At 41.6% G+C, this 24,270-nt stretch overlaps 1 protein-coding gene across 4 annotated transcripts; it reads right to left on the bottom strand.

Moving 5' to 3' along the window:
* Positions 1 to 62: 62 nt before the first annotated feature.
* Positions 63 to 24,270, bottom strand: LOC111974129 (lysine--tRNA ligase). 4 transcript variants are annotated; one of them, XM_024001731.1, is made up of 15 exons: positions 24,172 to 24,255; positions 10,072 to 10,260; positions 9,773 to 9,905; positions 7,748 to 7,913; positions 7,559 to 7,652; positions 7,274 to 7,460; positions 6,992 to 7,117; positions 6,663 to 6,782; positions 6,414 to 6,576; positions 6,092 to 6,265; positions 5,901 to 5,986; positions 5,725 to 5,810; positions 5,425 to 5,551; positions 1,497 to 1,640; positions 63 to 566 (listed from the first exon to the last, which is right to left on the bottom strand). In XM_024001731.1, exons 2-15 carry the CDS (start codon positions 10,212 to 10,214, stop codon positions 492 to 494), a joined length of 1,824 nt encoding a protein of 607 aa, XP_023857499.1. In that variant the 5' UTR covers positions 10,215 to 10,260; positions 24,172 to 24,255; the 3' UTR covers positions 63 to 491. The 4 variants fall into 4 exon arrangements, with proteins under 4 accessions (XP_023857499.1, XP_023857498.1, XP_023857500.1 ...); XM_024001730.2 differs by lacking the exon at positions 24,172 to 24,255 and adding an exon at positions 14,336 to 14,436; XM_024001732.2 differs by lacking the exon at positions 10,072 to 10,260 and having other exon boundaries at positions 24,172 to 24,270.

The following is a 24,270-nucleotide window of genomic DNA, read 5'->3' as shown; positions in this document are numbered from 1 at the left end:
ACAACAGTATATCAGCTGCAGACACATACTTTCACATGTAACTCAATCATAGGAATACAGAATCACTTTTGTCATTTTATTTTTGTGACAATGGCAGTTGTGTGGATGAACATAGATTTTTTTTTAAAGTAGTTGGACTGTATGGCATACACAAACATGCCCAGAAACCCTCATTCACTGACATTACATTGGGCTTGGATGTCCAACACTCTAATGAGGGAAGACAGAAAARAGACAAAACCGCAAGGTAATACAAGGCAAAACAGCACACAATTGAATGTTTCAACTATGTAAAGGTGGAAAAATAATTTAAAAAGTTACTTATTTCCCTTAATAATGCAGATTGCAAGATTCAAACCATATGATAAAATGGATAACATTCAATGCCACCGGAACACACAGTGAGACCAACAGACCAATCAGATTATTTACCCAGGCGTCATCACCATGCCAACCCCTGCAGAGATTTGCCAGCAGGCGAGGTCACAATACTACACAGAGGTGCCCTCTGTGAGAGGGGCTGTCTTGTTGTCATCAGGCTTCATGGCAGGGAAGAACAGCACCTCCTGTGAAACAGAATTAACATCAGGTGGTTTCACACAGACACAGAGTCCTGCTGAAGCGCGTTGAAGTTTGTAGTGCGTGTSTGTGTGTGTAAACAAGCATCAACACAATGTCCCCTACAGCATAATAATAAACATACATGCCTAAAGCCTTGTACACATTGGCAGATTGAAGTGACTAAAAAGCAACATTTTTTTGCATATACAATTCAAATCTATTATTTTTCCTGCAGTCTGAACAGCCAAAAAGCAAATGGAATCGGATATTTCAAACCACCTTCGTAGGTGAATCTGATTCCTGGCCATGCAACTTGTGTCTGAACGGTCAAATGTGATTTATTTGCCCGCAACTGTTTTTGACTTATTTGGCATATCTTGTTTGCTAGCTGCTCTGTTGACAGTTTGACAGTTTGAGAAGAACATGTGGTAGCTAACTAGCTTGTTAATGGTTTACAAACAAATTAGTGAATGTGCTAGAAAGCTAAACAGCTACCTAGCTAGCGGACTGTTGTGGCTGGCCAAAAAGGACTCCTTTTGAAAGGTGGATCAGCTTATCGTTTGAGGCTTTATAAGTGTTCTTACACTATGACTTTTAACATTTAAAGGAACAGGGAAACATCCATCGCAGACATTGTTCTCGCCTTAGCTTGCTACATAGTGATAGGAAGCAGGAGCACCACCAATCAGCCTAAACCACTGCGCACACACCAGTCATTACTATGACAACTAGCATAGCCATGTCTGCAAATGACTACCGTCTGAACACACACAAATCCGATTTGGTCACTTGTAAATTCCTGTTTGGACAGTCAGTATTTCAAAACGAGCTTAAAAACTATATTAATTTGAGCATTAAGGCCTACAGTGTGAACAAGGCTTTAGAGATTGCAAAGGATCTATATTGGCCTCTGCCTGTATGTACTTTGACTGTACCTTAATGTTGTTGGAGTCTGTGAGGAACATGGTAAGGCGGTCAAGGCCCATGCCCCAGCCAGCAGTTGGTGGCAGGCCATACTCTAGTGCCGTGCAGAAAGTCTCATCAATGGACATGCTCTCGTCATCACCCTCTGCCTTGGCCTAATAAAACACAAAAATACACACAGGAGCTAGATGAGAAACTAAAACTAAGTAGCTTATCAAGATTTACAGGGTGGTGACTCAAACGGGAAAATATCACAAAGAAAATGAAGCACCAATGGTAACTAAGTTGACGTAAGGCAAGAATTTTCGGGAAATGCTTCAGTTCAGTGGCCCCTACTACTACATACAGTTGAAGTCGGAAGTTTACATACACCTTAGCCAAATACATTTAAACTCGGTTTTTCACAATTCCTGACATTTAATCCTAGTAAAAATTCCCTGTCTTAGGTCAGCTAGGATCACCACTTTATTTTAAGATTGTGAAATGTCAGAATAATAGAGTGATTTATTTAAGCTTTTATTTATTTAATCAAATTCCCAGTGGGTCAGAAGTTCACATACACTCAATTAGTATTTGGTAGCATTGCCTTTAAAATTGTTTAACTTGGGTCAAACGTTTTGGGTAGCCTTCCACAAGCTTCCCACAATAAGTTGTGTGAATTTTGGCCCATTCCTCCTGATAGAGCTGCTGTAACTGAGTCCGGTTTGTAGGCCTCCTTGCTCGCACACGCTTTTTCAGTTCTGCCCACAAATTTTCTATAGGATTGAGGTCAGGGCTTTGTGATGGCCACTCCAAAACCTTGTCTTTGTTGCCATTTTGCCACAACTTTGGAAGTATGCTTGGGGTCATTGTCCATTTGGAAGACTCATTTGCGACCAAGCATTAACTTCCTGACTGTTGTCTTGAGATGTTGCTTCAATATATCCACATAATTTCCCTTCCACATGATGCCATCTATTTTGTGAGGTGCACCAGTCCCTCCTGCAGCAAAGCACCCGCACAACATGATGCTGCCACCCCCGTGCTTCACGGTTGGGATGGTGTTCTTCGGCTTGCAAGCCTCCTCCTTTTTCCTCCAAACATAACGATGGTCATCATGGCCAAACAGTTCTATTTTTGTTTCATCAGACCAGAGGACATTTCTCCAAAAAGTATGATCTTTGTCTCATGTGCAATTGCAAACCGTAGTCTGGCTTTTTTAGGGCAGTTTTGGAGCAGTGGCTTTTTCCTTGCTGAGTGGCATTTCAAGTTATGTTGATATAGGACTCATTTTACTGTGGATATACAGTCGTGGCCAAAAGTTTTGAGAATGACACAAATATTAATTTTCACAAAGTCTRCTGCCTCAGTTTTTATGATGGCAATTTGCAGTTACTCCAGAATGTTATGAAGAGTGATCAGATGAATTGCAATTATTGCAAAGTCCCTTTTTGCCATGCAAATGAACTGAATCCCCCAAAAACATTTCCACTGCATTTCAGCCCTGCCACAAAAGGACCAGCTGACATCATGTAAGTGATTCTCTCGTTAACACAGGTGTGAGTGTTGACGAAGACAAGGCTGGAGATCACTCTGTCATGCTGATTGAGTTTGAATAACAGACTGGAAGCTTCAAAAGGAGGGTGGTGTTTGGAATCATTGTTCTTCCTCTGTCAACCATGGKTACCTGCAAGGAAACACGTTCCGTCATCATTGCTTTGCACAAAAAGGGCTTCACAGGCAAGGATATTGCTGCCAGTAAAATTGCACCTAAATCAACCATTTATCGGATCATCAAGAACTTCAAGGAGAGCGGTTCAATCGTTGTGAAGAAGGCTTCAGGGTGCCCAAGAAAGTCCAGCAAGCGCCAGGACCGTCTCCTAAAGTTGATTCAGCTGCGGGATCGGTGCACCACCAGGACAGAGCTTGCCCAGGAATGGCAGCAGGCAGGTGAGTGCATCTGCACGCACAGTGAGGCGAAGACTTTGAGGATGGCCTGGTGTCAAGAAGGGCAGCAAAGAAGCCACTTCTCTCCAGAAAAAACATCAGGGACAGACTGATATTCAGCAAAAGGTACAGGGATTGGACTGCTGAGGACTGGGGTAAAGTAATTTTCTCTGATGAATCCSCTTTCCGATTGTTTGGGGCTTCCGGAAAAAAGCTTGTCCGGAGAAGACAAGGTGAGCACTACCATCAGTCCTGTGTCATGCCAACAGTAAAGCATCCTGAGTCCATTCATGTGTGGGGTTGCTTCTCAGCCAAGGGAGTGGGCTCACTCACAATTTTGCCTAAGAACACAGCCATGAATAAAGAATGGTACCAACACATCCTCCGAGAGCAACTCTCCCAACCATCCAGGAACAGTTTGGTGACAAACAATGCCTTTTCCAGCAGGATGGAGCACCTTGCCATAAGGCAAAAGTGATAACTAAGTGGCTCGGGGAACAAAACATCGATATTTTGGGTCCATGACCAGGAAAGTCCCCAGACCTTAATCCCATTGAGAACTTGTGSTCAATCCTTAAGAGGCAGGTGGACAAACAAAAACCCACAAATTCTTACAAACTCCAAGCATTGATTATGCAAGAATGGGCTGCCATCAGTCAGGATGTGGCCCAGAAGTTAATTGACAGCATGACAGGGCGGATTGCAGAGGTCTTGAAAAAGAAGGGTCAACACAGCAAATATTGACTCTTTGCATTAACTTCATGTAATTGTCAATAAAAGCCTTTGACACTTATGAAATGCTTGTAATTATACTTCAGTATTCCATAGTAACATCTGACAAAAATATCTAAAGACACTGAAGCAGCAAGCTTTGTGGAAATACATTTTTGTGTCATTCTCAAAACTTTTGGCCACGACTGTAGATACTTTAGTACCTGTTTCCTCCAGCATCTTCACAAGGTCCTTTGCTGTTGTTCTGGGATTGATTTGCACTTTTTGCACCAAAGTACGTTCATCTCTAGGAGACAGAACGCGACACCTTCCTGAGCAGTATGACGGCTGCGTGGTCCCATGGTGTTTATACTTGMGTACTATTGTTTGTACAGATGAACGTGGTACTGTTGGAATCGGCTAAACATTGAACATTGAGATATTAAATAAATGATTGAGAAGAAGCCTTGAATAGGAAGAGTGAAAGAGACTGGGTTGTGTGTCAGAAGTTAATGGTTCTCTGTGGGAAGACGGATAGCTTTGGAATGTGTTGGGTGGAAGGGAGTAGAGCAACGGTTGAGATAGGGGAGACAGATGGACATCTGTGGACTTGGGGAAGTAGAGGTTGAGGTCAAGAGGTGAGGTCAGTTCCCCTTAAGGGAGTAATCAGGGTTTAGTATCTGGTTAACTTCTTCCTGTTGAACCATAAGATGTAAGGATTGGAGAGAGAAGGAGGAGTGTCCAAAAGTGGGATGTATATAACTGTGATGGTGAGAAATGTTTTGTGTCAGTACCTTCAGGCATTTGGAAATTGCTCCCAAGGATGAACCAGACTTGTGGAGGTCTACAATTGTTTTCCYGAGGTCTTGGCTGATTTCTTTTGATTTTCCCATGATGTCAGGCAAAGAGGCACKGAGTTTGAAGGTAGGCCTTGAAATACATCCACAGGTACACCTCCAATTGACTCAAATTATGTCAATTAGCCTATCAGAAGCTTCTAAAGCCACGACATCATTTTCTGGAATTTTCCAAGCTGTTTGAAGGCACAGTCAACTTAGCGTATGTAAACTTCTGACCCACTGGAATTGTGATACAGTGAATTATAAGTGAAATAATCTGTCTAAACAATTGTTGGAAAAATTACTTGTGTCATGCAAAAAGTAGATGTCCTAACCGACTTGGTGGTTGAAAAACGAGTGGTTGAAAAACGAGTTTTAATGACTCCAACCTAAGTGTATGTAAACTTCCGACTTCAACTGTAGTTTCTAGCATTTCTCAGCTGACTCGCCCAGGCACACTGACCTTAGCCTGTTGCTCAAAGAGCTCCCTCTGTCTGATAGGGTCGTTCAACTCAGTGTAAGCATTACAGATCTCCTTCTTCAATACAAACAGCTCAAAACGCTCCGTCAGGCCTTTCTCTGACCGGTGCCTGTATGGGGAGAGATCAAGGAGARCATAGCTAGAGACATCAGCATTGACAAGCAGGGGGTACTGCAATACCTATGACTCAGTTTCAAATGGTAACCTGCAGTCCATTGGAATGTGAATCAGAGCACTGTTGCTTGTTTTTAAATGAGTGTAATATGGATAGGAAGAGCTCACCATTTGGCCAGGGGGCTCATGATCTGTGGGTGGTCACAGATGAACGTGGGGCTGATACATGTGACTTCCAGGAATTCTCCCACCAACTGCAGGGATAAACATCAGTTTAGTCGTGATGTCAACAACACGGAAGGGGTATAGGAGGAGGCTTTCCTGATGTAGATTAGAAAAGGCACCTTGTCAAGGAGGCGGGCAGTGGTTCTAGGGGGAGGGCACTCCACTCCTTTTTTGGCACACAGTTCATCAAAGAATCTACGGGTCTCTGGGATTGGTGGAGAGGGACAGGTCAGTAAGACAACCTAGGAAATTCTATAATTATATAGAGGTATAGCTGTGGCACTGTATTGACCGCCATTCATTCTCTTACCGTCACTGTCGTAGGTGTCAGCAGCTGGGAACTTGACGCCCATCTCCTTCTCCAGGTCGTGTGTCATGCTGACCCTCCTGAAGGGAGGAGTGAAGTCGATCTCATAGGTCGGGCCCTCTGGACCTTCTGGATGATACTTCACTTTGTACTCTCCAGTGATGTGCTTGACCATCCCTGATGGGAAGAGAGCGAGCAGACCAGTTAGTAAGGGAACCTACCAGCTACACACCTACATGTCACTGTGAGTAACACTATATATATATATATATATATATATATTCACATTTCAGAATGATGAAGTAGAAACATCCCCTTCATTCACCCGAGAGAAGCTTCTCTGTGATATCCATCAAGTCATAGTAATCTGCATAGGCCATATAGAATTCGCAGGTGGTGAACTCTGGATTGTGGGTGAGGTCAATGCCTTCGTTTCTGAACTGCCGTCCAATCTCATACACTCTGTCAATCCCCCCAACCACAAGCATCTGGGGGAAAAAGACACAGAAATATGAGCATGGAGTTGAAAGTGTTTTTCCATGTGTTATTGGTCCTTCCTCAGGGGACATGTTACCTTGTGGTAGAGCTCAGGAGCGATCCTCATGTAAAGGTTCATGTCTAGGTCATTATGGTAGGTCACAAAGGGTTTGGCCACGGCCCCACCAGGAATCAGGTTCATCATGGGCGTCTCAATCTGTAAGAAACATGTGTTGTGGTTTTAAAGTCTCAGTTACATATCTCCATCTATCACCAAAACCCTGTTTGTGAAAAAGAAGCCTTTAAAATTACTTTCCACATCAAAGAGAAGACAGCTTTACCCCTCTTGAACTCTTAACCTGAACTCCTCCACACTCCAATGTAATTTCCCTGACACAAGTGCCCCCTAGTGGCCATTTCCCTCACCTCCAGGAATCCCAGCCCGTCCAGGAAGCTGCGGAGGTAAGTGATGATCTTGGCACGTGTTACAAACTTCTGCCTCACATAGTCATTGAGAATCAGATCCAGGTATCGCTGGCGGAATCGTGTTTCCTGGAGGCAATTGGTTAGAGATAGTGTGAGGATCCCTAAAAAATGTAATTTCTTCTGCAGGTTACATGAATTAAAGGTGTCCTGTATCATCTCTCATTCATATGAAGGCCTGACATGTTTTCTGTATGTCCACTACAGGATTGTGAAGGTGCTCACCTTGTCCTTGAGACCAAAGTGCAGGTGGGGCAGCATGTGCAAGCAAGGTGAAAGCAGGGTCATCTCTATGGGAATGATGCTCAGTTCGCCCTTTTTGGTCTTCCCTGGATTACCACGAACACCAATGATGTCACCACGCCGCAGCTTGTTGTTGATGCGCACAAACTCCTCTTCAGACTTGTAGCTCCTGACAGGGAAGATGGACAGACGGGGTTGGAAAAGATACATGTGGGAGTTATGAGCTCACATGAGTAGTGGAGTTCTGGAAAGGACCATGTTCTGTACCTGTTGGTTGCCATAACTTGCAGCTTGACGCCTTCCCCTCGCAAGTCATAGAAGATTAACTTGGCCCCAGACTCTCTCTTGGCATGGACACGACCTGCCAACAACAGAGTTTCACATATGTCAAAAATACAGATTGACCATCAAATTACATTATTCCAAAACACAATAGTTGAAAACAGTTGTCAGTACCTGATACATTGAGAACAATGTCTGTTAGCTGGTCTCCAGGCTGTAGGCGGTTGTATTTCTCAATGAACTCTGTGAGCGACAGATCTACATTGTACTTGTGAGGGTATGGGTCCTCTGCTGTGCCCTTCAGAGCCTGGATGGCCTGAGTGCGGATCTTAAAGTATTGCTATTGGGATAAACAATATCAAGTGAGGTTACTGCAAATGTACAAGAGCTCAATTACTGCAGCCCTATTTTTGAGAAATACACTACCGGTCAAAAGTTTTCGAACACCGTAATCTTAGAGTGAGTCATGTTACAAAATGTCAAGTTTGCATGTACAGTACCCGTCAAAAGTTTGTACACACCTACTCATTCAAGGTGTTTTTTAAAATGTATTTTTACTATTTTCTACACTGTAGAATAATAGTGAAGACATCAACTATGAAATAACACATATGGAATCATGTAGTAAGCAAAAAAAAGTGTTGTTACACAAATCAAAATATATATTTTACATTTGATATTCTTCAAATAGCCACCATTTGCYTTGATGATAGCTTGGCACACTCCTGGCATTCTCTCAACCAGCTTCACCTGGAATGCTTTTCCAACTGTCTTGAAGGAGTTCCCATATATGCTGAGCACTTGTTGCCTGCTTTTCCTTCACTCTGCAGTCCAACTCATCCCAAACCATCTCAATTGGGTTGAGGTCAGGGGACTGTGAAGGCCAGGTCATCTGATGCAGCACTCCATCACTCTCCTTCTTGGTAAAATAGCCAGTACACAGCCGTGGAGGTGTGTTGGGTCATTGTCCTGTTGGRRAAAAAAAAGGTTGTCCAACTAAGCCCAAACCTGATGGGAWGGCGTATCGCTGCAGAATGCGGTGGTAGCCATGCTGGTTAAGTGTGCCTTGAATTCTAAATAAATCACAGACGGCGTCACCAGCAAAGCACCCCTACACCATAACACCACCTCCTCCATGCTTTATGGTGGGAAATACACACACGGAGCTCATCCGTTCACCTACTCTGTGTCTCACAAAGACATGGTGGTTGGAAAATCTCAAATTTGGACTCCAGACAAAAGGATAAAATTCCACCGATCTAATGTCTATTGCTCGTGTTTCTTGGCCCAAGCAAGTACCTTCTTCCTATTGGTGTCCTTTAGTAGTGGTTTCTTTGCAGCAATTCAACCATGAAGGCCTGATTCACAGTCTCCTCTGAACAGTTGATGTTGAGATGTGTCTGTTACTTGAACTCTGAAGCATTTATTTGGGAAGCAATTTCTAAGGCTGGTAACTCTAATGAACTTCCTCTGCAGCAGATTGCAGCCCAAATAAATGCTTCAGAGTTACCTTCAAAGTTACCTGGCGCAGAGGTAACTCTGGGTCTTCCCTTCCTGTGGCGGTCCTCATGAGAGCCAGTTTCATCATAGCGCTTGATGGTTTTTGCAACTGCACTTGAAGAAACGTTCAAAGTTCTTGAAATGTTCCGTATTGTCTGACCTTCATGTCTTAAAGTAATGATGGACTCTTTGCTTATTTGAGCTGTTCTTGCCATTATATGGACTTGGTATTTTATCAAATAGGGCCATCTTCTGTATACCCCCCCTACCTTGTCACAACACAACTGATTGGATCAAACGCATTAAGAAGGAAAGAAATTCCACAAATTAACAAGGCACACCTGTTAATTGAAATGCATTCCAGGTGACTACCTCATGAAGCTGGTTGAGAGAATGCCAAGAGTGTGCAAAGCTGTCATCAAGGCAAAGGGTGGCTATTTGAAGAATCTCAAATATATTTAGATTTGTGGTTACTATATGATTCCATGTGTTATTTCATAGTTTTGATGTCTTCACTATTATTCTACAATGTTGAAAATAGTAAAAATAAGGAAAAACCCTTGACTGAGTAGGTGTCCTAAAACTTTTGACCGGTAGTGTATATACATTTTTTATCTTCTACTAAGATCAGCAGTCAAATGTTCTCAAGCAAATCACAAGAGGGAGGGAAGGACGATCATAAACATCCATATAGCTCACGTTAGGGTCCAGGGTCTCCTCATCTGCATTCTGATCTGCCTGGTCATTGGTCTCCTTCTGCTCAACCTGCTCTTTGACTTTGGCTTCCTTCTCAGATGCCTTCTTCTCAGCTTTCATTCGCCTCTTCAGCTCACTGACAACAACAACACAGACACAGAGGGTAACATCAGGGTATCTAGTGGACTCAGCATCGGGATTGAGGGGACTACTTTATAAAGCCATACAAGTAATGCCTAAAATGGGAATCATTCATGACAAAAGGTTGGTTGTTTTTCTCACTGAATGGAAAAGCCACCAACCTTTTGTCACCTCGATAGCGATTCCCCTGAATTAGAGCTGGGACTGACGCTGCGCTGGGGAGAGCGAACTTTACCCCCTGTGACCTGACCCCAAAGGCTTGGCACACCTGGTGCCTGGAAGTTCTGACCACCAGAGTCAGCATGGTGAGGCAGGATGACCTACTGTGCTACCCCAGTCAATGACCAGACCTGGAGAGACACACACACACACAGAGCACAGCTGACTTATTTCTGTGAATTTGAAACATGGGACCAACACTTTACATGTTGCGTTTATAATAACTGATTGTTATTTAGCAACTGATTTTGCTTCTTTTCCATTTCGACAGCCTCCTAGAATGACTCAATTCTCTTCTAATCCGTGATGTAAAAATGCTCAGATTGCATGTGTCATTTGAATATGGTTAGTTTAAAGTGGAACTGACAAGTGTTTTAGCAACATGACTTTTATTTGTATTTATTTTTACATTTTCTGAAAATGTGAGCACTTAGATATGGTCATTTCCACGTCTTAATAAATTCATTGAATGTTTGGGAATGACGTTTGAAAACTATCGCAATATAGAGTGGGAAAGTGGCCATGCGTTTGGAAAATGAATAGATATTGCAGTAAATAAATTACAACAAAAAAAACATTTGTCTCACCCAGGACCGGAGTCTACGCAAACCAGTGCAAAATAGCCAATCAGAGTAGGCCTTTATGCCATACAGTAGGCCTTTATGCCATACAGGCCTCCTATCATTCACTTTGAACTGGACTGTGTTTACAAGCAGTAGCAACGGCACAATTTTAGATAATTAGAAAGCATTCGCCAAAAACCACAAAATACACCTGAATGGATTTCTACAAATATTTAAATACCATTGGAGTCCTATTGATCAAACAACCATGGAGAAGGTAGGCTCCCTCCCCCCTAGTTGTGCACATCAACACCAAGATCAACAACTAATGCTAGCCAGAGCGAGATGAGCTAAACTCTAACGAGGGAACATTAGATAAACTCTATTAAACTTTTTCAGCTAGTTAGCCATCAAAAATTGCACTGATAAACGATGGGGAATGGTAGCCTGCTCGTCCTTCTGAAGCTTGCCTGGCAATGCGTGCTTGTCCCCAACCCACGTTTTGACAACTGAATGGGAACTTTGCTGCACGCACATTTGATCAATGCCAAATACATTTGATTGACAACTAATGGTGCGTTGGTAAATTACCTTCAGCGTGTCAGTGCGCTCTGGGTCGTTCGTAAATTCAGCGCATTGTCAGACACTACACTGGACGCTGTGGCTATGGGGAGTGGGGTTGATCCGAGCGTTCCTCACAATTGCAGTCAAGCCACAAGCTATCTGGCCACCTCACTCTAACCATTTTACCTGCCCTAGCAGAGCTGGTTAGGCTGTTTACATGTTATCTAGAGCGTTCGTGACTAACTGTGCTAGTGGCAACAATTCATCAGTTATTCTGCGCTCTGGCACATTCAGACGAGAGTGCTCGGAAATTGAAGTAGGTATCCAGAGATATGCTAACTGGATAATAGTCGTTCAAATTCAGAATAGTTAACTAGATAGCAAAGCGATTCACATTTATTGCTAGTTAACCAAATGACACCTGTATCTCTAGCTGTAGCCACTGAAAAACATAAGAGGGGAAAAGGTCAGTCACTCACTCACTTATCCAATGACATCCTCCTTAGCTAGCTAGCTAACGTTAGGCGCCATGCTTTAACTTGCTAAATAAATAGCTACATAAATAGAAATGCTAGCTTATTAGCCACGTTATGAATGACCTGTGATCATTGCCCTTGCTAGGTTTATTATATTGCAATGCCCAGGATTAGTTACATTTCTTCCTATCTGCTGAGTAGTTAAAGCGCTGTCAGTTCAACTTTAAACAGCGCATACAACCCAATTATTTCCCCCCATTCTATTGATGTTAATGTGATATCAATATGAGTGATTAACAAAATAGTGTTGCGTTAACCTTTCCAAATTGGCAACCCACTTTAAACAAAATGCAACAATCCAAAATGTAGCTGGCTATTTTTTACAAGTTATCCTCTAACCAGTGATATGCACATTATTCCCAGATTCCATGCACTTTTTCAGTAGGGTTCCTTTGAACAGGATTTGCAACCTGACCCCCCACTTTGTTCTATTGATTACAATGTGATATCGATATGAGTGATTGACAAATAAGTGTTGCATTTCCCTTTGCTTTGGCGACCTCCAAATCAAAACATGACCCGTTTCAGGAAGCTAGGYGAATGTCGCACGTCACTAATACACAGGAGAATTCAATGTAAAACATTTTTGGGGATAAAAATAGAATGTGAACTTTCATGTGCCTTAATAACAAACTGTATGCCATCTGTAAATATGAATCAAATTGTTAAATTACGAGCCTAGTTGGTTTAGCTACAGAAAAAGACAGGAACCTTCCCGCTGGTCATGATTGGCTGAAATAATGGATGGGATGGACATGCCGAGAGATGAGTTTGGATTGGTCTGCAATGTAGCATTCTTCTGTTTATAACATGAGCTACTCAGTACGTCAATCCGTTTGTACTGTATGGGTTGGGATTATGGTTCACTATTTAGCTAGCTAGCTACCTAAACAAGAGACTCCGCTTCGCCAGATGATTACACGACACATCAAGTTAGCCAGATGTGTATGGGGATGATTACAACCATCTATTGTATTTCATGAACATGTGTACATGTCTAGACAATAGTGACACATCCACTTAGGTAGATGTGGCTGGGGGGTGGTTATAGCATTTTTTCCCACATGACCCATCAATTTAAAACAAGTGTGTCTGGGTAAGCATCATCTAATAATTATTAAATATTTTTACGTGGACACTTAATATTGCTACTATGCAAATAACAATTTCACTGTTCCGTTTACATCTTCTGTATCCTGTGCCAAATAGATGTTGATATGTAGTGTGTGTTTACCAAAGACGGTAATGTGAAGAACAATATGACCTGCACCAATGTCAGATTAGGATATATGCCTTGGTAAAGTGTATTTTTACTGCTACTTTCACCACGTTTAGTCTTGAAATCTTTGGTTGTTTACTACACTACTCTTACTTTGTTTAGCACATGGCCTCACATGTGAATCCTTAAAGAGATGGGTGGGGACAGGCTTAAGAAGGGTGTGAACTTTGCTGAATGGGTGTTGACAAAGAGCTCTCCAGTAGGTGTACCAAAACATTCCATGTCCATTTTCTCAAAAGTGGTGATACAAGTCTATTAACTTTCAAAGCAGAATTACTTCCATTGTTCCTCAACTGCAGTGTACGATACACCATTTTGTAGCTGAATACTATTTTCAATTTATGTTTTAGGAATAACAATGGAATTTAACATTAATTTCCAATAGAATTCTAATTAAAATCAGGTAAAAACTGCTGAATGAGTTTGATGAATTTTGATGATATACCTGACATCGTGAAAATGGGTTTGTCCTGCCTAGTCACGTTTGTTTCCAAAAAAATCAAGCATTTTCTTTTACTTTTGATAATTAAGTATATTTCAAACCAAATGCTTTTACTCAGGTAATATTTTACTCTGACCTTCACTTGAGTCATTTTCTATTAAAGTAACTTTACTTTTACTGAAGTATGATAATAGGGTACTTTGTCCACTGAGTAGGCAGAACATTTTCACTTTCATTCAGAGCTGATCAGACCACTTAGCCCAGAAGTAACTTAGCTAGCTAAATTCACTATATCTTTCAAGCCATCACATTACGGGAGTGAAATAGGATATTTAGCTGGGATGCATAAAGCTGACTACTTCAATGTTTCCCCAAATATATAGCATATCTGTATGACCTGAAAGGTTGGTGAAGTTGGCAAGCACCTCATTATGGTAAAGCCAAAAAGGCAAACACTTATTCAGCTAAAACGTGGTTTTGTCAATAAACCTAGATGAAAATAAGGAACTTCAGGTCAGCAAATTACCTGGGTAATTTCTACGGTGCAATATGGATTTTGTAGTCATCACCATTCACAGAATAGGATGAAGAGCATGCATGTGCGATACGTCGTTTAAACAGTAAAGACCATTGGAATGTGTGTGCACATTCTCAATGGAACACTTGTTTATCCGATCTTTATCCGATCTGATGCAACTGTGTTCAACAATATCCTACAAATTTTATCGAATAATAACACGGAAGTGAAACACACACCATCAACGTGTTGCACACATCCTCATAGATTATTTCTAATAGAAGAGTGAATCGACATTGGCTTACTTTTTGCTGAGTTCATTTGCGTCAGCCATCTTCCTCTTGCTGCAAGCGAGATCAAGGCCGACACACATACACACGCACAACGGTACGCAATGACGTCTCAACGCGTTCGAGGGCATCAGTCTGACGCAAGACGCTGCGTAAAAGTAGGTTCCGCACTCAGACCACCAGGGGATCATATGAGTTTATTTTGTTGTTTCAAGTAACTCCATGGGTGGCGTTCATTTTTATCTTCGTTGAAGAACACAGATCCTTTACTAATTATAAATGTCTAATGCAAATATTAAAATACATGTCAATATGTGATCATATTCATCTGGTTTCTGAGCATTCTTTCTTCCCTCGCTCTCCTCCCTTCATAATTTTAGAACATGTTTTGGATGGACAACTAGGGTATGACCACAATGCATTTAATTGATGATTAGTTATGTTACTCTTCAAACGTAATTAGATTGATCTGCTTGTGATTTTGACATTTCAAATCTTTCACGCTATGGGAAATTCATGTCTGTGTCTCTTGAACAACAAAAGTTGATCAATGCAAAAATTGAACCAAAACCAAACATCAGAGTGGGTAAATAAATTAGACAAAGGAAAACGTATCATCTATCTTTATTAATATAGATACCAGCAGGTTTACATAAGTATAACTACTAGGGATGCACAATATATCGGTAAGCATATCGGAATCGGACAATATTAGCTAAAAGCAGTCATTTGCAGTCATTTGGAAGAGTAAGAAAAGTTCAGCGAGGCAACTCATAGGCGAAATCCATTAACGTCAAGATAATGGATTCATTGCCCTTGACAATCAACTATTCTCTGTCGTGGATGATGTTGGCTTTTGCCGACTGTTCGAGCACTGGTACACACTACCAAGTAGGTGCTATTTTTCAGATGTTGCTCAACCGGAGTTACACATTATTGTTGAAACTCACATCCATGAGCTACTTGCTATGGGCGTCACTGCTATTAGCTTCACGACTGACATTTGGACCAGCAATGATGTCAGCCCCATGCGCATTATGAGTCTGACAGCACAGTGGGTCAACAAGGATTTCCTACTGAGGAAAGCCGTATTGCATGCTCAAGAATGTGCTGGTTCTCATACTACTGCTGCCATTTCAATGGCATTTGAGAACATGTTTGAAACTTGGAAACATGAACACTCCTAGCTCCATTCGAACAACTGACTCAAGAAATAAGGTCAACTGCGTCTGCAGCAGACGTGATACTCTGTCATGGCATTGAAACGCCTGCTCAACAAAAATGCCAACACAGACCGTCGGGTTAAAGTACTCTACTAGAGGCTGTGAACAAGCGATTTGGTGGCACCTCTCGATGCTAGGTACAAAGACCGCTACTTCGATGCAGACAAGAAACAGGGTTTACGTGAAATGTTACAGACACAGCTGGACAAGATGGAAATGGATACAGTGACAGTGCGCACCGAGGAAGAGAAGCCACGGACAGACAGAGCTGAAACTTCACTGCTTGACATTTATGATGAAATCCTGGTTGAGACTGAACAAATGAACAACGAAACAACACAGCAAGTAAGTGAAAGAAATACGTTTTGATTATGTTTTACTGGTAATGGGGACATACGTAAATGCCAACAAAATAACGTTTTGGTCAGTGTGTGTGTTTCAACTATTTAACTGTACTAGAATGCCTAAAAGGCCGCTAAAATTTAACATTTCGGTTATGGGTATAGTTTTTTGGCAAGGAAAATATCGAATATCGTATCAGCCAAAAATTTCATAACTACAAGAATATACAAATGCCCCAACAAAAGAAAAAATTAATGTTATATAGATTCATTTTTTAAAGGTAATATTTAACAGTTGTTCACATGGTAGCTAAAAACACATAGGCGATATGCACTACCCATGCTATCAACAGGTTCAATACTGATCACCAGAAAAAAAATGCCAAGTTTGTTTGAATTAGGTGAAATGTGTTTGTCTTGGTTGACAAAAGCACAATCATAAAAATAAATAAAAAACCCAGTGGCACACAGTATCAATACTATTCAAAAAAGCTACATAAATAACTCATAGAATTACAATGTTTCGTTATAGTTTCCCCTTTGCAATGAACAATCAAGAGAGGCTAAATAGATAAAATATATATTAAAAAAGTAACAGGTACACACTACCGTTCAAAAGTTTGGGGTCACTTAGAAATTCTTGTTTTTGAAAGAAAAGCCATTTTTTTGTCCATTAAAAAAACATCAAATTGATCAGAAATACAGTGTAGACATTGTTAATGTTGTAAATGACTATTGTAGCTGGAAATGGCTGATTTTTWATGGGAATATCTACATATGCGTACAGAGGTTCATTATCAGCAACCATCACTCCTGTGTTCCAATGGCATGTTGTTAGCTAATCCAAGTTTATCATTTTAAAAGGCTAATTGATTATTATAAAACCCTTTTGCAATTATGTTAGCACAGCTGAAAACCGTTGTTCTGATTAAAGAAGCAATAAAACTGGCCATCTTTGGACTAGTTGAGTATCTGGAGCATCAGCATTTGTGGGTTTGATTACAGGCTCAAAATGTACAGAAACAAAGAACTTTCTTCTGAAACTCGTCAGTCTATTCTTGTTGAGAAATGAAGGCTATTCCATGCGAGAAATTGCCAAGAAACTGAAGATCTCGTACAACGCTGTGTACTACTCCCTTCACAGAACAGCACAAACTGTCTCTAACCTGAATAGAAAGAGGAGTGAGAGGCCCCAGTGCACAACTGAGCAAGAGGACAAGTACATTAGAGTGTCTAGTTTGAGAAACAGACACCTCACAAGTCCTCAACTGGCAGCTTCATTAAATAGTACCCGCAAAACACCAGTCTCAATGTCAACAGTGAAGAGGCGACCCCAGGATGCTGGCCTTCTAAGCAGAGTTGCAAAGAAAAAGCCATATCTCAGACTGGCTAATAAAAAGAAAAGATTAAGATGGGCAAAAGAATAGACACTGGACAGAGGAAATCTGCCTAGAAGGCCAGCATCCCGGAGTCGCCTCTTCACTGTTGACATTGAGACTGGTGTTCTGCGGGAACTATTTAATGAAACTGCCAGTTAAGGACTTGTTAAGCGTCTGACCAAGGCCCTTATCCCCCGATTGCTCAGTTTGGCTGGGCAGCCAGCTCTAGGAAGAGTCTCAGTGGTTCCAAACTTCTTCCATTTATGAATGATGGAGTTTTTGGGGGCCTTCAATGCTGCAATGCTGCAGAAATCTTTGGGTATACTTCCAAATCTGTGCCTCGACACAATCCTGTCTCAGAGCTCTACGGACAATTTCTTTGACCTCATGGCTTGGTTTTTGCTCTGACATGCACTGTCAACTGTGGGACCTTATTCAGTCAGGTCCATAAGTATTTGGACAGTGACACAGTTCCTGCTTGTTCTTGGGGCTATTTGCCTTCAGTTTTGCCTTCAGCAAGTGAAATGCATGCTCAATTGGATTCATGTCAGGTGATTGACTTTGCCAATGCAGAACATTCCACTTCTTTACCTTWAAAAAAATTATTGGGTTGCTTCCACAGTATGCTTTGGGTCATTGTCCATCTGCACTGTGAAGCACCGTCCAATGAGTTTTGAAGCATTTGGCTGAATCTGAGCAGATAATATAGCCCTAAACACTTCAGAATTAATCCTGCTGCTTTTTTCAGCAGTCACATCATCAATAAATACAAGGGAACCAGTTCCATTGGCAGCCATACATGCCCACGCCATAACACTACCTCCACCATGCTTCACAGATCAGGTGGTATGCTTCGAATCATGAGCAGTTTCTTCCCTTCTCATCATTCTGGTACAAGTTATCTTTGTCTCATCTTCACATAGGATGTTGTTCCAGAACTGTACAGGCTTTTTAGCAAACTAACCTGGTCTTCCAGGTTTTGAGGCTTACCAATGGTTTACATCTCTGTATTTACTATGGTGAAGTCTTCTCTTGATTGTTGACTTTGACACAGATACGCCTACCTCCTAGAGGGTGTTCTTGATCTGGCCAACTGTTGTGAAGTGTTTTTTCTTCACTAGGGAAATAATTATTGTCATCCACCACAGTTGTTTTCAGTGGTCTTCCAGGCCTTTTAGTGTTCCTGAGCTCACCAGTGGGTTCTTTCTTTTTAAGAATGTACCAAATAGTTGATTTGGTCACACATAATGTTTTTGCTATCGCCCTGATGTTTTTGTTTAGATTTTCAGCCTAATGATGGCTTGCTTCCCTGGCAGTGACAGCTCTTTGGACTTCATATTGAGGGTTAACAGCAACAGATTCCAAATGCAAACGTCACACTTGAAATCAACTCTAGACCTTTTATCTGCTTATTTGTAAATTAACTAATGAGGGAATAACACACACCTGGCCATGGAACAGCTGAGCAGCCAATTGTCCAATTACTTTTAGTCCCTTAAAAGGGGGGGAGGAACATATAAAAAGTGCTGTAATTCCTATTTGGATGTAAATACCCTCAAATGAACATCTACACTTTCAGCTCATTATTTAATTTCAACTCCAATATGCTGTGGTAGACAGCTAAAATAATAATAACTTGGTCAATGTCCAAGAAACATCTCAAGGATGATCAATGGAAACAGGATGCACCTGAGCTCAATTTTGAGTCTCATAGAAAAAGGGTCTGAATACTTATGTAAAYAAKGTATGTTTTTTATTTTTAATACATTTGCTACAATTTCTAAAAATCTGTTTTCACTTTGTCATTATGGGGTATTGTGTGTAGATTGACGAGGAAAAATCTATTTTAGAATAAGGCTGTAATTTAACAAAAAAGTGAAGGGGTCTGAATACACTGTATACCAGTGTGCACGGTTGTCTGTTTGATGTAATTAAATAGTATATTATTATTTGTATCGTTCTATGGCAAATGTACATAATGTGTTTTGTAGTGATGTCTCCATGGCAGATGTTTGTATTGGCTTGTGTCTGGCATGTATGAACTASACTTATTTATAGATCTGAGAGGAGAATACTGCCATGTTGTAGAAAGGCATCATACATTTATTATTTAATCAATCGGCTAATGTTGCCATGGTGCTACATGCATGAGTGAGAAAGATCAGTGAGAAAARGTTGTGATGGACTACTTTCTGCACACGGTCAGTGTGAACCGGAGTGAATATCAGTACTGCCACATGCAATTGTGTTCCCTGCACTCAGCCCCTCCCAAGCTTCATTATGGCACCCCTCAAGTCTCTTTTGTAACTAATGTTCCTATACTTCTGAGTATAACAATGTTCAAAGTTTCACCCAGAATCAAACAGTGGCTAGCTATGACAATCTGTTTGTACTGTATGGGTTGGGATTATGGTTTATTGTTTAGCTAGCTAGATGGTGAAACATGAGTCATCACTCCAGAGAATGCGTTTCCACTTRCTCTAGAGTCCAATGGCTATCTTAGRTTTGTGTGCGGCTGCTCGGTCATGGAAACCCGTTTCATGAAGTTCTCGACGAATAGTTATTGTGCTGACATTGCTTCCAGAGGCAGTTTGAAACTCAGTAGTGAGTGTTCCATCCGAGGACAGACAACTTTTACGCGCTACTCGCTTCAGCACTCGGTGGTCCCATTCTGTGAGCTTGTGTGGCCTACCACTTGGCAGCTGAGATGTTTCCACTAAACAATAACAGCACTTACAGTTGATTGAGGCAGCTCTAGCAGGGCAGAGATTTGACAAACTGACTTGTATGGTAGAAAATTACGAGATTATGTTTTAATACTGTTTATGCATCGAATACGGTTTCTCAGTACTCCCTCATTGGTGTCTACTGAGTTGGCCTCTGGGGTTTGAGCTAGCAACTGATTTAAGATTGTCTTGTCCTCCCTCAGAGCCTGGTATTTTGGTGTTTGTGTACTCTGAGGTTCCAGGGAGGAGATGGCTCTGGTATAGACAGCTGATAAGAATAACCTTGTCTTAGGGGCCAAACTTTGGTTTCTATACAATTAGAACAGTATTCACATCAAATTATATCTGGCTGGGGGTTACTCCTTTCTCAAATACAAAACCTCACCCTTTGACCCATTCCACACATGTTGTTTGTCATGTAGACTAAGAGGTTACCCATACAAATCAGCTGGGCTTGACAATCTGGACCCTCTATTTCTGAAACTGTCCGCCGCCATTGTCGCACCCCCTATTACCAGCCTGTTCAACCTCTCCTTCGTATCATCTGAGATCCCCAAGGATTGGAAAGCTGCCGCGGTCATCCCCCTCTTCAAAGGGGGAGACACCCTGGACCCAAACTGTTACAGACCTATATCCATCCTGCCCTGCCTATGTAAGGTCTTCGAAAGCCAAGTCAACAAACAGATCACTGACCATCTCGAATCCCACCGTACCTTCTCCGCTGTGCAATCCGTTTCGAGTTGGTCTACGGGGCAACCTCAGCCACGCTCAAGGTACTAAACAATATCATAACCGCCATCGATAAAAGACAGTACTGTGCAGCCATCTTCATCGACCTGGCCAAGGCTTCGACTCTGTCAATCACCATATTCTTATCGGCAGACTCAGTAGCCTCGTGTTTTTCTAAATGACTGCCTTGCCTGGTTCACCAACTACTTCGCAGACAGAGTTCAGTGTGTCAAATCGGAGGCATGTTGTCCGGTCCTCTGCAGTCTCTATGGGTACCACAGGGTTTCAATTCTCGGCCGACTCTTTCTCTGTATATATCAATGATGTTGCTCTGCTGCGGGCGATTCCCTGATCCACCTCTACGCAGACGACACCATTCTGTATACTTCTGGCCCTTCCTGGACACTGTGCTATCTAACCTCCAAACGAGCTTCAATAGCCAATACAACACTCCTTCCGTGGCCTCAACTGCTCTTAAACGCTAGTAAAACAAATGCATGCTTTTTCAACCGGTCGCTACCTGCAACGCCGACAGCATCACCACCCTGATGGTTCCGACCCTAGAATATGTGACGAACTACTAGAGTACCTAGGCTGCTGGCTAGACTGCAAACTCTCCTTCCAACTTATATCAAACATCTCCAATCAAAATCAAATCGGCGTCGACCTTTTCGCAACAAAGCCTCCTTCACTCACGCCGCCAAAACTTACCCTAGTAAAACTGACTACCTCTACCGATCCTCGACTTCGGCGATGTCATCTACAAAATAGCTTCCAATACTCTACTCAGCAAACTGGATGCAGTTTATCACAGCCATCCGTTTTTTTACTAAAGCACCTTATACCACCACCACTGCGACCTGTATGCTCTAGTCGGCTGGCTCGCGCTGCATGTTCGTCGTCAGACCCACTGGCTCCAAGTCATCTACAAGGCTATGCTAGTAAAGCGCCGCCTTATCTCAGTTCACTGGTCACGATGGCAACACCCCAACCTCATGCACGCGCTCCAGCAGGTGTATCTCACTGATCATCCCTAAAGCCAAAACCTCATTTGCCGCCTTTCCTTCCAGTTCTCTGCTGCCTGCGACTGGAACGAATTGCAAAAATCTCTGAAAGTTAGAGCTTTTATCTCCCTCAACAACTCTTAAACATCTCTATCTGAGCAGGCTAACCGATCGCTGCAGCTGTACATAGTCCATCGGTATATAGCCCACCCAATTTACCTACCTCATCCCCATACTGTTTTTATTTATTTACTTTTCTGCTCTTTTGCACACCAGTATCTCTATTTGCACATGATCATCTGATGATTTATCACCCCAGTGTTAATCTGCTAAATTGTAATTATTCGCTCCTATGGCCTATTTATTGCCTACCTCCTCRTGCCTTTTGCACACATTGTTTATAGATTCTCTTTTTTTTCTCTTCTTTTTCCCCCCTACTATGTTATTGACTTGTTTATTGTTTACTCCATGTGTAACTCTGTGTTGTTGTCTGTTCACACTGCTATGCTTTATCTTGGCCAGGTCGCAGTTGCAAATGAGAACTTGTTCTCAACTAGCCTACCTGGTTAAATAAAGGTGAAATAAAAAAATAAAAAAATAAAGGTTGTATCTTTGCCATCTTAACACAACTCTGTTTCGGGGTTCTCAGCGATCACCAGATGATTGTTTGTCATTACTTCAGAGTCTCTCTCACTTGGTTAGAATTTCCACGACACCTGTTGGAAAGGTGGCATCCTATGACAGTGCCACGTTGAAAGTCCCCGAGCTCTTCAATACGGGCCACTCTACTGCCAATGTTTGTCTACGGAGATTGCATGGCTGTGTGCTCGATTTTATACACCTGTCAGCAACGGGTGTAGCTGAAATAGCTGAATCAACTGATTTGAAGGGGTGTCCATATACCTTTGTCCAATGCATGTATTTCATGAACATGTGTACATGTCTAGACAATTGTGACCCATCCACTTAGCTGGGGGGTGGTTATAGCATTTCTTTCACATGAACCATCAATTTAGACAAGTGTGTCTGGGTAAGCATCATCTAATAATAAAATATTCATACAATATTTTAATCTGAACACGTTCTATTTTTGATATTGCAAAAGCAGACATGCAAGTAACCATTTCACTGTAGCTTTTACACCTTCTGTATCCTGTGCATGTGACAAACTTTGATTTGATATATAGTGTGTGTTGACCAGAGATGGTAATGTGAAGAACAACATGACCTGCACCAAAGTCAGATTAGGATATAGGCCAAGGACTAGATAAAGTGTACTAATACTTTTTGCTACTACTTTCACTACTTTAAGTCTTGAAAACTTTGTTTGTTTAGCACATGGCCTCACATGTGAATCCTTAAAGAGATGGGTGGGGCTAAGGCTTAAGAGGGTGTGAACGCTGCTGAATGGGTATAGAGAAAGAGCTCTCCAGTAGGTGTTCCAAAACATTCAAGGGCCATTTTCTCAGAAGTGGGGTTACAAGGTAACCAGTGTAGTGTTTGATATAGATATACCATTTTGTAGTCTGTGATTTTATCCAATGTAAAAAAAAAAAAAAACGCTTTCTGGTGTGTCCTGTCTACTTAGTGTTTGAGGGGGGGTTTTTTAACAAGAAAAATCATGCGCTCTGATTTGCCTAATATAAGTAATAAAAAATKTATAGTATTTTTTACTTCTGAGAATTAAGTATACATAAAACCAAATACTTAGACTTTTACTCAAGGAATACATTTTACTCTGACTTTCACTTGAGTCATTTTCTATTCGGGTAACTTTACTTTTACTCAAKTATGACAATTGGGTACTTGTTCCACTGAGTAGGAAGAACATTTTCACTTTCATTCTGAGCTGATCATCAGACCACGTAGCCTAGAAGTAGCTAGCTAAATACACTAGCTAGCAAGCCATCCCATTACAGAAGTGAGATTATAGAATAATGCAAAATACTGATGAGTTCAATGTTTCTCCACATAAATCGCACATCAGTATGACCTGAAAGGTTGGTGAATTTGGCAAGCAACTCATTATGATAAAGCTAAAAAGGCAAACACTTCGTTAGCTAAAACGTGGTTTTGTTAATCAACCTACATGAAAACAAAACTTCAAATCAGCAAATAACCTTGGGTAATTTGTACAATGCAATATCGGTTTTGTAGTTATATCCACTCACAGAATAGGTTGAAGAGCATGCATACGTGTACATTAAAGGACTGCAAGCAGCACGTGCGATAAGCCGCTTGAACCTAATGGACCATAAGAATCTGTATGTACATTCGCTATGGTACACTTATTTTTCCATCGCGCTTTATCCGATCTGATGCAACTGTGTGCAACAATATCCTACTGCTTTTACCGAATAATAACACGGAAGTGATCCACACACACCATCAAAGTGTTGCACACGTCATAAATGCTGTCCAATGAACGAGTGAATCGACAATGGCTTACTTTTTGCTGAGTTTCTCTGCATCCACCTCGGTAACGTCTGCCATCTTATTTTTCTCTTTCGCTGGGCTTTGTCGGGCGTTGGCATCCAGGTTATGGTGC

This window comes from Salvelinus sp. IW2-2015, linkage group LG15 (assembly GCF_002910315.2).
Source record: "Salvelinus sp. IW2-2015 linkage group LG15, ASM291031v2, whole genome shotgun sequence".
NCBI classification, from domain to species: domain Eukaryota; kingdom Metazoa; phylum Chordata; class Actinopteri; order Salmoniformes; family Salmonidae; genus Salvelinus; species Salvelinus sp. IW2-2015.
The sequence above is the reverse complement of the archived record's forward strand: the minus strand, read 5'-3'. Positions and strand labels throughout refer to the sequence as shown.

Bases quoted from the DNA above. Each gene is read 5' to 3' on its own strand.
- LOC111974129 (XM_024001731.1), bottom strand. From the start codon at position 10,214: ATGCTGACTCTGGTGGTCAGAACTTCCAGGCACCAGGTGTGCCAAGCC. The intron at 7,118-7,273 runs GTGAGCACCTTC...AATTGCCTCCAG, and splicing joins ACTTTGGTCTCAAGGACAAG to GAAACACGATTCCGCCAGCG. The intron at 1,641-5,424 runs GTCAGTGTGCCT...GTGTTTTATTAG, and splicing joins TCTTTGAGCAACAGGCTAAG to GCCAAGGCAGAGGGTGATGA.